The sequence below is a fragment of the Dermacentor albipictus genome, chromosome 5 (assembly GCF_038994185.2).
Source record: "Dermacentor albipictus isolate Rhodes 1998 colony chromosome 5, USDA_Dalb.pri_finalv2, whole genome shotgun sequence".
Classification (NCBI taxonomy): Eukaryota; Metazoa; Arthropoda; class Arachnida; order Ixodida; family Ixodidae; genus Dermacentor; species Dermacentor albipictus.
The window spans coordinates 14,361,704-14,374,288 of NC_091825.1; the positions used below are offsets into that span (position 1 = coordinate 14,361,704).

Genomic DNA, 12,585 nt, shown 5'->3' on the forward strand with positions numbered 1-12,585 from the left:
AACACAATTCAAATTTTTTTTACATTCTTTTGCAATTGTTTCCTAATGTACATTCATTAAAACCATCTTAAGCCTCAATAATTGACTAAACTAAGCTTTGATAACAGCTGCATGCTTGGAACGAACGGTGCACGTTCCAGCCACTCTAGGGTAGCAGTTTAGGGTAAAAAATATCTGTTACTTAGGAATGCCACTTGGTGACCTTGTGCAGAGAAACCCCAGCTGGACTTTGCCATCTGAAGCTGCTGCGCATAATGGCTAATCACTGGCTTCTTTGGTCTTCTCGATGGCATCTACTTGCTTGAGAAGCTCGACCTCAATGACGTCTGACCACTGGCAGCACATATTTCTGTTTATCACAGATAAAAATTGCCTATGAGCTCTTATTTCGCCCAAAACACAGACTTTTGCCACATTTAAGAAAGTGGCACTCTCCAAGTCAGTGTGGTCAGCATGTCTGGCATGCACTTTCATCTCCTGCGTCAGAGTGGAGTTACTATCCTAAATTAATGTGCTACAGAGATGACAGAGAGGTTGGCAAAGAAGTTATGTGCCCAGACAGAAAGAATGATAATATTTATGTCTACTGCAATTCAAAGCCATCTATTTGAGCACCTTGCACCACCAGAGAAATCCTAATGGCTTCCTTTTCTTCCATCTCATAATGTGGGCGGTAACACCCCATTAAATGGTCCGTAAGATGGTTTTTGTCAACCCTGAGGAAATCTCTCACAGAAAACTTGTAGACAGTCTTGATAAGTGTTGTCAGATTACCTTTCAATGTGTCCTTTATCATCACTGTGGTGATCGTAATTTCAAATTATGTGCAGCACTCACACAGTGTGCACTCCTTGCGGACATCTGTAACTAGTGGCAGTTTACCAGCATACTTGAAGGGAGGAAAAAAGAGCATGGCCACACCAACCACATCACAGCATGTGCATACATCAGATGACATTGTGGAACCTAATTCTATGTCAGCAGGAAATGCATGGCTGCTGTCGCTATTTCGAGTGCAAATATTTGTCCCACGGGTACAGAGAAGTCATTATGGCAACCACATAATCCAGGCAGCTTAGTGCTGGGCAACTGCAATATTTATGAAGCAGCACACTGCATTCAAAGCCAGGCACTGTCACACTTGTCTGGGAAAATCGGTGCTTGTATACACAGGGGCTGGACCATTTCAAACCACAGTCACATTGGAACTCTGTCCACTCTCGTAGGGTGCATTTTCTGTGTAGTGACTGCCACTGCAGGAATAATTTTCTTCGAACTACACAAACAGAAAATTGTAGCACTGTGCTCTGCAGTGCTTGGTGCAAAGGCAGAACAGCCATGAGCCTTCTCCCATCCACAATTCAGAAATCCGCCAATACATAGATGGCTTACAGTGGCATCTCTACAGGCAGCACACACCACCTATATGCTGCCACTTAGATTGCAACACACTGAGGGTCTCCATGCCTTTATGTAAATGCTCAAATATACTACAGGACAGGATCTTTAGGGAACAAAGGTTGTTTCACGGTCCTCATATCTATGCTATGACAAAGCCAACTCCAACTGCACAGATAGAAATTGCTGTGGAAAATTAAATTTTACAGTTCCATGTACCATATTTTCCATACTGTACTATAGTCTGCAGGATCTAATTTGGGCTGAAAAGCCCCTCTCATTAAGCACCATGGCAAATTTTAGTTATAGGTACATTAGAAGTTGTAAGATGCCGTCAAGGGAGCATTTCCTCAAACAAATATTTCTAATTAGTTCATTATTAAAGGAAATGGAAGAAATTGAAATGTTGCATTGTCACGCTGCCAGGAGGCGAGTGCTAAAAGTGACGGCACTCAACCCCTTTGCCTCCAAGTGATCTTCCTTCTTCATCTTCCCCCATGACGGAGCCAAGGGTTCACGTCACACTCGCATGACGAGCCGTCTTTTCTTTCCTTTTTTTCTTCTCTTCCTTTTTTGCTGTGGGGCACACATCCAGGGATGGCATTTAACATTGGTTGGCTTACAAAAGTCACGTGCCATGGTTGGTGATATTGCAGGCAGCACGTTTTACATAGAGACATTTGTGCATGTAACTTTGACTCTGGCTGAAGCAGGGCTTCGTTGAGACCATGATGGCTTTTGTTTAAAATTTCAGTTGTCTTCCCACTGTGCATAATTTTGATAATTTGGAGACAGGATTGTTAGTGTGTGATCTATGCACTGCACTTGTCGGTTTGCAACTTCCAATCTTGGTGAGACGCCTTTTCATATAACAAAGTGCAACTGAACTTCCTGAAGGCATTTGCCTCCTATGTTCAAGGGAAGCAGCCCACATCCGCATACCTTATTCACAGATGTCAATTCTTTTTTTGCTGCTGCTCCGTATTAAAGATGGGAACCCAAGACTGTGGAAGTAGCGTGGGCTTGGTGGTCTGGAGCTTACCATTGGTTGTCGGATCGTGCCGCTGACTGCATTTTGCAGCGGCTCATGAGTGCCGAGGGGGCCAGGCAGGAGATACGGCAACAATTCAACGAGTAGCAATGAATGTTTACTTCACATTGTTACGGAGTGGTCAACTCTGCAAGTTTCCCGATGGTGAGCGACAGACATGCTAGTTTGCTCAAAAACTGAAGGCTGAAGTCCATTAGCGAAGACATCCTTTATAGTGTTTGGAATACCCTCGCTCAAGAAAAGGAGAGAGAAAACACTCTGCACGCTGGCAGCTGCCGCTCGATACATGCAAGTGTTCAACGAATTTTCTAACCCCCACTGGCTCAGTAGAAGGAAAGGCACTGACATGCGCACACGCACACAACGCTGGCATCTTCCCTGCCGAGGACGCAGAGAAAGAACGAATGCACACACAAAGCTTAATCGTCCCACTTGCTGAAGGGAGACAACACTGTGGAGACTAAGCAGACATCAGGGTGTTGTGCAAGCCGTGGGTAAGCTGGCGAAAATGCCTGCAAAAATGATAAGGTCTTATTGCTATTGGGGCCTCCTAGGCGTTTTCCAACGGTTGCAGGCGGCTCGGCATATCTAAAGGGTCCAGCCTTTCGCTGTTGCTTTGGTGGCGCGACACAAATCGTTGACCACACAGGCCAGTCATAACATCAGTTAGACTAGTTCTTGTGCACGTTCAAGGACACTGAGCTTGAACGACGCCATGAATGCTCTGTCTTTTCAGTGCTATTAGAACTGTTCTTGTATTTTCTGTGTACACGAAGTCGATTATAAATCTCTTGTGCATTTTGCAACGTGGCCTTAAATATCCAAGCACTGAAACGCAGCCACATGATCAGAGTAAGCAGCATTCACTTGCATATCGTGAGTTGCCAGAATAAATTGAAAATATTGTGCTGCGACTATCATTACTGCATCATGAAGCAACCAGAAATGACAGTACCATGCTTCACAATGAGACTTTCATTTCTCCCCTGGTGCGCTTGTACTTCTCTGGTCCCCTTTCCACTGTGTAGAGCTCCCAGAAAAGCTTTTCTCAGGACAGGGGACCATACTGTGCGCTCAACCAGGTGGCACCCATCACCACAACATTGCCCCAATCAGTCTCACCTTGTCATCTCTCGTCCTGTCCAGTGACGTTCTTCACTCAAGGATGAAGGTTTAGCACTGTGCTTCCGATGACTCTTTAGGAGCTCTGGGACAGTGCTTCCGCTGCCAGGGATAATGCTACAGAACAGCGAGTCCACTGACGCAGGTACGCGATGTTTGAAGAGACAAAGACAAAACCTTGTGCAGGCTGTCCGACATGCATATACATCTTTTTCTGCGCCTCTTTCTAAGCAACAATGCTTTCACTGGTGAACAGGAAGGCAGCCTTTGTTTCTTTTTTCCATTATCGTTTCTCAGTTTTACAAGGCCATAAAAAAAATAAGGAAAACAGAAAAGATTGCGAGCCAGCCCTGCAATTTTCTTGTATTGGAAACGAATATGTGCAAACAGAGGATGCCAAATGAAATGAACAGCCAGGTGCAACAACAAGTGACATCATTCAGGTGGTGCAGGCGGTTTGGGAGGCCCATAAAATGCCTTAATAATGGGATTTATTTGAGCGTGAGCATGGTGAGAAGGCTGCTTCTGCCTTGCAGTGGTGTAAAGACTGCTGCATGTCTGGAGGTTAAATGCTCATCATTCTATCATACATGGAAGTATTCCGACTATTTAGTGGAGGCATGGGAAAGCCACTCAAGCCTACATTAGCAAAATGTGTGGTACTGATTACAGCGAACGCACTCCCTCCATGTTCATGCAACCGAATGTAAACATACTGAAAGCTGAGGTGTGCCTGACGAGTGTAGCATTGTGATGCTTGCCCACAGCCCATAGGACAGGAAAGGCAAATCCCTGTGCACGCATAGTGAATTCGTCACTACTGTGCATGCTCATTTCGGCAAACTGGCATAACAGATGTATTGCGAGTGCAATATGTGACTGTAAAGCATGTGGCGCGTCTTTGTCACCATAGCTTGAGCTTGGTGAGAATCAAGTGGTTTGATAAATGTACAACAGAGTCAGCAATGGTGGGACAGTTCTTAGAAACTTTACAGCATGCCCGTCTGCCTCTACAATGTAAAAAAAAAATTGACTTTGGTCCAAGAGCCAGATCTTTCTGATCGGGCAACATTCATGCACCAGCTTTGTCAGTTTTTTTATGCTCCCGATACTTGTGCTGAGGTTGTGAGAAAGGCCTGGAGAGAGTATACAATTAGAGAATCATGTACCTCTTACATTGTGGATGTCCTGGAATTGTGCTAACGCATGAACACCACCACGTCTCAAAATGATCGAATGCGACATATTAAAGGCACAAGCACTGTTACCTTATATGCCCTTGGTATGCAGAACCCCAGCACCTTCACCACTTCTAAGGAACCGCTTTATTCTTGCCAAGCTAGAGCTATGGCGAGGAAGAAGCTACACACTACGTACGGATGAGGAAGATGAAGGAAAGCCACATTGCGCTCACAATATCGCTAACGTGGTAGTTTCCCAAAGGAAGCGGTCACACCACTGCGTATAAAGTGTATGCACAGGGATACTCATGTCTTCCCTGTCCAAGGGATTGGTGGCAAGCACCACAGAGCAGCACTGGTCAGGTGCATTCCAGTTAAATTCTTAAGAATTGAGAAAAGGCCGATTCCACACAAAGCAACGACCTGACACCCTTGCCAACAAATATGTTGAACTGGCATTGAGTTTCAGGTATTTGCGGCCACACATAGGTAAACCAATGGGCAAGGTTCTGACTGGTGTTGTAGAAGTCGCGGGGCGCTTTTTTCGTTGCGACGATAGATCGGATTCATTTACAAGTACTGCTCCAGGAGGGCACATGTAACCGGCAAACAGAGGCCTCAGGAGAGCATTAGATTATAATCAAGGTGGCGGCAGGGTACCCAAAGGGTAGCGGAGGGATCGAAACTGGAAGCAGGTTATGTTGCCCCAACCCACGGACCACCCTGACTCCTGCTTTTTTGTCTGCGAAAGCGGACAGCTGATCTTAAAATGCGTCAGTAAATTCGGGAAGTACGACTTACACACAGCCTACGGGCATCATAGATATACTACTAGCACGCGCAAGCCTCGGCGAGCCCCAACCCATGGACCAGTCCGGGTTCTAGCTCTGGTGTCCCCGTTACCGATTTGGTGTCCTGGAGACGCCGCCAATAATATGAAATAGTGACACGTTGTTACTAGTAAAAAAACACGATTTAAGCCGCTAACGCTACGTTCAGCACTGCCGCGCCCAACAACTTCTGCAACGCCTGTGAGAACTTCGCCAATCAATGGTTGTTCTTGGCAGTACTTCGAACTTGTGAATTTTGTGTACCGGTCATGCTTAACTTTGTAGTGCACTGTGGCTTAATGAAGCACTACGCTTGCGTGTAGCATACGTACACATCTTACCTGATAGACGGTGAACGGGGTCTTGTATATATATCCGCTGAAGAAGAAAAGACTACACCTTCACATGTGTTAAAACACATGCCAAACTTGAAAAAACAGACGTACAATGAACCTCCACACGTTAAAATAGCAAAAGAATCACTTAAAAGGCGAAAACTATTGAAAACTTTGCAAGCGCCACGGCATGCGCAAATCCGCCATTGCTGCTGATATTGATGTTGATGAGGCTGTCCCCTTGCGATCGAGTCGGCAAGCGCGCGTTTCTTTATTCTATGGAAGCGCAATTGGCGCAATGTAGCCAAAATAAGTAAATAAAAAAAACTGCATCAACTCCAAATACACACACGCAAAAGAAAATAGTCGGGATTCTCTATAGCGACGTTTCCAACCCCTTGACTGATATTTCATACAGCTCGTTGCATTAATTAAAATACCTGCAGTGCATTGTTTTCATAACGCGCAAAAAAAAAAAATTGTGCGCTTAAGTTTACCCGCACAAACACGCGGCGCAAATTCGTAGAACGCCACCAGTGCAGCCCCCACCCTCCAAGAATATATATAAAAGACTAGTCAATAATAATAGCATATAATTATAACGTGAGCGTCGGTGCAATCAATGGAGAATTCGATTTTATTTGTTATAGAAAATCAAATGCAATGCAGTAAACAATGGATAGAATTCAGCATACGGCTTCCTGGAGTCTAAAAAAAATCTGCCTTGAAACTTGACATGGTGACGACGCAAATTGTGGGTATACGATTGAAAATAATTGCTATAATGTGTTCGCGTATGAGTAAGCTTCTCAAAAGGAGTTTCAAGTGTTTCCATGGTATGGCAAGCTTATATCTTGATTCATAAAGTTTTTTTTTATTCATATTGGTCAATTATGTTTAAAAAGAGAATTGCAAATTTCAATGGTTTTGTTTTTTACCGGGGGAACACAGAGTTGAGCCACTGTTTTGAAACAAACTTTTATTTAAAGGCAGTTACAAGTAACGCCGACACCCTCACTCATGACAAAACAACTTTCACTTGCTGTGTCCAGACACTTGGTTCAAGTTGCATGTAATGCTTCATCTCCAAGCTTTGCTTGGTTTCTTAAAGGCATTGTGAAATCTACACGGTGTTTTTATTTTACACCTCCTCATCTCACAGCACAAGATCTGAAATGCGTGATTAAGAAGAATCAGGCCAGCACATATTCACAGAAACGAACTCTTCACAGTGCAGTTGACAAGTGCAAAAATTACAGCAGAAACTGTCAGACACATGATATGAGCAAAACATAACTGTTCTTTTTGCGGGAAAGCCTCAGTCCCATGCCGACATTAACCCATATGGTGGTCATCACTGGCAATGTTTGAAAGATTTTCATAAATTAGAGACTGAATGTCTGGAGTGTTTATCATAAGGGAAGTAGAAACTCACACGTCTTCTAAACAGCACTTTGCAGTGCTAAATGTATGCTGGCTATTGATAGTAATAAATAGTATGACTGTTACAACTGTTAAACAAGACAAAAGCTCACAGGAATATGAAGGCTTGAAGTGATAAACAGTGTTTGGAGGGGGAATGTAGCTGTAATGAACCTTTTGACAAAGATTTGTCTTCGTCAGTGCTGCAATTAAGTTCTGCACAGCAATCTTTATGCACGCTTAGCTCACTTTCCCACACCGTCAATGTAGGATGAAGAGGAGAATAAGATAGTGCGTACAATGAAGTTGAAGTGTAGAAAAGAAATGGGGAGACAGTGAAAGAGAAGGTAGGAGCATTGTTGTAGATTATTCTTCCAAGGTTGCTCTTCCAAAAGAAAAAAAGAAAAATATTAAATGTGTAAGGAAGCATTGCCAATTATTATTCTGTCACCATAAGCACCATAAGGGATGCAATATAAAACTGATCTGATATGTAGAGTGGCCTAAAGCTTTCTGCATAGTCTTTACTATCATTATGACACTGTCTGCTGCAGCCAAATATGCAGAAGTTTTCATTGAGTGCACATGACCAGAGCAACTTATCCAGACTGCACACAACACCACTGCATATACCCTCTATTTTGGTAATCTGAAAAATAAAAGTTTATTCAAATGGGCAATAAAGAACATCACATGGAACACAACATCTAGATCGAATTATGAGGCATGCCACAGTGCGGGACTCAGTATTATTTTGACCACCTTGGGTTCTGTGATGTGCACTTGAATTCAACTACACGCTTTTTTTTTTTTTTCATTTCACCACCACTGAAATGCAGCCACCTTTGCTGGGATTGAACCCGCAGGCTTGAGCTCAGCAGTGCAACATCATGACTACTGCGCTACTGAGTGTTTACACAAATTTATAAGTAGCAAAACACATTGGAGGCTTTTGCACACTGAAACACTACACACCGTCCAATGCGCTTCCTATGTACAGACATACTTACCAGCGGCTCATATGACAAGCATGGAGGCGTGCTCTAACACACTACAATCCAACAGCTGCCACATACCAGAGATAACCTCTGGGTCTGTACCTATTTTCACAGAACACTTACCAGCAGCTCATACAACAAGCATGGAGGCATCTCTCGTGCTCTAACACACATACCATCCAGCTGTGACATATGGCTGCACACCACAGACAAAAACAGACGGGCTAATCATCAGAGACCACATGTTATGATTTGTTTATATGCGAGCCCTCAACCTGCTTCTATAAGGCATGACAGCACAGCACTACTGCACCACTTCTCTCTTCCTAACTGCACTGGAGGCTTGTTACCAGTAATCGTGCCCTGCTGACGTGGTTATCTCTTCAGTTTTTATGTTGCTGTCCCTAAGCTGTTATTTAAGGACTTCCTTTTGAGCTTCAGTGGGCGTTGAAAGGCTAGATGATGGCTGCGACAATCTAGGGTTTTTTGTAGAGTGAAATCTTAACAGGTGCACAACTTTTTTGTTGGCTGGTTCATTTGAATGGTCTGGCATCTTTCTTTTTGGGTCACTTTCACTTTCCACAAGCATGAAAACTGGCTAAAACAAATTGTTTGCCTTCTCAGCCACACCCTCAGAGACTTCACCATCTGATATTGCCTGTCTGACTGAGTCCATTTTTGCTCTTAAGAGTGTTGAGCTTGACACTGCTTTGGCTGCTTCCAGCTTTGTTATACTCCGTACAATGTGAAATGCCCGACTTGCCTCACATGCTTCTTTGGGTGAGCTCTCATGGGCCTTGTTGCTGCTAGTTGGATTAGCGATGACCACACAGTGACTGTGCTTGCACACACACTGCGCATTCCTTGCACCTCAAAGGACAGCAAGCACCATCTTTCACTTTTGACACTTTGTATGAGAGCCCTTTAATAGACTGAGATGGAACAGTCCATATGCCATCTTCATTTATTTTGGCACAAGCTGCCATTTCACTGCCAGACCTGTGGTTCTTCTAAATTGTTCTCCGCTCCTTACCCTTTGCCCCTTTCATCATCTGGCTAGCCCTTTTCATTAAAAAATGATTTGTCAAGTCCATGAGGGCAGAAATTAGTTTGTCACCATGCTTATTCTGTTTTCTCTCCAGCATAGTATGCTTTAACGTCCTGTGCTTGCTCTCAAGGTGCATGTTAGTGTTGACAGCTGCTCTAGTCCTAAAGCGATAGGCCCACTCTTGCGGCCTAACTGCATAGTGGTCTTTGAAGTACTTGAGGAAGTTCCTCAGTTTTTCTTCCTCACTAGAAAGGAATTGCTTAAAATAATCTTCAAATGCCTTTTCCACGAGGAACTCTAAGAGTAGCCACACACTATGGTAAACATGTGGCCTTAGCTGTCTCTCTACACACTCGAGTGTCTTCTTACGCCAATTGTTATCCACATGCCAGGCACAGAGAAGTTTCTGTTTTGCGGCACCCATGACCCTGGACCATGCTTTGTAGAATTGCGAGGCATCATCAGATATCAATGTCTTAGCGGCCACTTTTTTGGCCATGGCCGACTCCAGATATTTGAAGAATGCTGTCAAAGTTTGCTCGTTCATCTGGTTGCAGATGAAATAAGCTATAGCTACAACTGATGCTACTTTATCTAGCACCAGAAGTGTGGTCAGGTCAAACAGGTACTCTATAGTACCATGTGTGGAGTCAAGACATACAGTCCCTGCAGGGCCCAATTTTTCTAGTAGCTCCTTCTGAGGCTCTGTCATCAGAACAAGAGCAAAGTCTGCTGAAGAAAATGTACCACTTGGGTCCACTGCACCTTGTGCCTTGTACAGGCGGACAAGTGTTTCACCTTTTTCTTTCATCACAAGCACCCACATGTCTACACTGACAGCGTCATTAGTGTGACAACGTTCAGGAGCAGCAATGTTAAACTGCCGTTTGATGTTATGCAGGGTTGAGCACTCTGCCAAGTGCACTGGCCTCAGCTTGGATGCCACAGATGTTCTTATTCGCTTTAGAATGGTTTTCATGGGCACACCCCTTTCTAGGTTCTCTGCTACGCTGGCCTTTTCCTTGTCACTCATTCCTAAGTGCTGAATTTCTGGTTTATGACCATAATGGTTTCTTTGATACCTGACTTTTATGGTGGTGCTTTCAGGTGTCGGACTCTGAGTGTTGTCCATTGTGATGGTAATAAATGAAAGACATATCTTACCAGACCTACAGCTCCCCTGACTATTCTCCCGACGGTCACTATGACCTTCCCTTTTCCTTGCCTCGCCTGATCTATTACAGTAATAGTGGATCCTTGTCTCTCCACTGGCCAGCTTTTTGGGGTCCCTGGGCAAAATGAACCAGCAGTTTTGGCTACCCTCTTCTTCTGCTTTCCATTCATGAAATTCTGTAATAAAAGCACAAAATAGAATTTGATGGTGACAAGTACTTTGGGGAGAGAGATGCAAACAAAAATAATCACTTTGAAGGCTTTGGACACGGGCTAACGTAGCATTTATTTTACTCCCTCACCTTCAACTCCACTGTGTCATGAGGTCACCCTTGATATTGCTCAAATTTCTGTTAAAATTGAATTTCAAATATGCAATGCGCAATAACTTCAAAAAATTTATCATATTAGTTTTGTTTTAATAAGAAACAAGTATGAAACTTAAGCATGATCTATGCTCACTCCTTCCTCAATATTGAATCAGACTGTACATTCACAGCAATGCTGTTACGATAAGACAAAGACGAACTGAGAGCACGTGGTGCAAGCTACGCCCCAGAACAGTGTGAATCCCTTCCCTCAGTTTCTTCTTGAAAAGCTCCTTCTTTTCAAGAAGAGCTTGAATTTTTACTGTAGATAGGGGCTTGGCGAGGGAGTGTTCCATGGTCACGCGGTTATGATCTGGCTTGGGCATGCGCCTGGTTCGAAGAGGCAGCATTATGTGTGATTTCAATAAACCAGTTGCTAGTCTGCGTTCGTCCTGTCTTCTTCTACGTTGGTGTCTTTTCCCAAGCGCAGTTTAAGTTCACAAAAAGATGTCTTACCAAGTAGCCTCCTAACACACTCTTCTTAAAGAAAAAAGGATTGCGCGTGCGTCAAATTTGGCTCTATTTTATGAAATCTACAACCAGAGTCCTTCAATTGAAGGACTGTGGTACTACTAAAGAATTTTCCCAAAGTGCGCCGGAAGACCAAGCCGCTGACAGCCGCAATTGCAAGTGTATTGCGGTCGGCACTGAGGCGAAGACTGTACCACGCACGGAAGTAGCGCAAAGCAACGTGAGAACGCAGAGCAAATCCCTCCTCTCGTTTAAGAAAAAAAAAGAAGGGGGGGGGGGTAGGGTGCGCGAGCGTCACATTTCGCTCTATTCTATGAAATGTACTACTAAAGAGTTTGCCAACAATACGCTGGGAAACCATCCCGGCGACATCCGCAAATTCAAGTATGGTCCCGGTTCTGCGTCTCTGCCGCATTGCAACGTGCATTGAGGCGAAGACTAGGCCACGCACGCATGTGGCACAGAGCAACGTCAGAACGCAGAACAGCTTACTCCTGCCGCTTAAAAAAAAGAAAAAAAAGATGTGCAAACGTCAAATTTCACTCCACTTGCTGGGCAGGAAAGCAGACCATGCCAAACGTATGTCATGTAGCGCATCGCTGGGAGCGCGCACACATGACTATACTATATATAGATAGATAAACAAACAAATTAAATTTAACGAGGATACAAACTTCAACATACCCCAAGGAAATAAATTAGGCACGTGCGCAAAAGATACTCTTCGCGAAACAGATGGAGAAAGAAAAAACAAAGGCCCGCAAGGTATAAACAACTACTTTTGGAGGCACACTGTGCAACAAGAAATTTTAAAAAGTCCGACATATAATATTGCGTTTAAACGTCATTTGCTTACGATGACTGAGAATAAAGTTAATAAAACTGTTCCTCACCCTTATTGTTCCGGAACACAGGTGCACGTAGTCAGCCTCGAAGTTGTGCGCAGCGATCTGGTGCACCGAATACTTCTCCATTGTAGGCAGGGAAGTGCCACATACGTCGCATTTCATCAATTTCTTGACATCCACGGCCATTCTGTGAACGTTCCTGATGTGTTGCAGCATGTTCTTCCTCTGCATGAATAGTTAGCTGCAAAATTCGCAGCGACGATCGTCATCGCCGATGGCAGCTCGATCACAGACGTGCGCCATTCCGAAGCGGAGAGACGGCGTTTAGAAGCATGTGGTT

The 12,585-nt window shown here is 44.1% G+C and overlaps 1 protein-coding gene across 1 annotated transcript; it reads right to left on the reverse strand.

Annotated features, from left to right (window-relative positions):
- Positions 1–6,881: 6,881 nt before the first annotated feature.
- Positions 6,882–12,549, reverse strand: LOC139059851 (uncharacterized). Its single transcript, XM_070538297.1, has 2 exons — positions 12,291–12,549; positions 6,882–10,735 (listed from the first exon to the last, which is right to left on the reverse strand). The coding sequence occupies exon 2, from the start codon at positions 10,515–10,517 to the stop codon at positions 9,348–9,350; it is 1,170 nt and encodes a 389-aa protein (XP_070394398.1). The 5' UTR covers positions 10,518–10,735; positions 12,291–12,549; the 3' UTR covers positions 6,882–9,347.
- Positions 12,550–12,585: the final 36 nt, after the last annotated feature.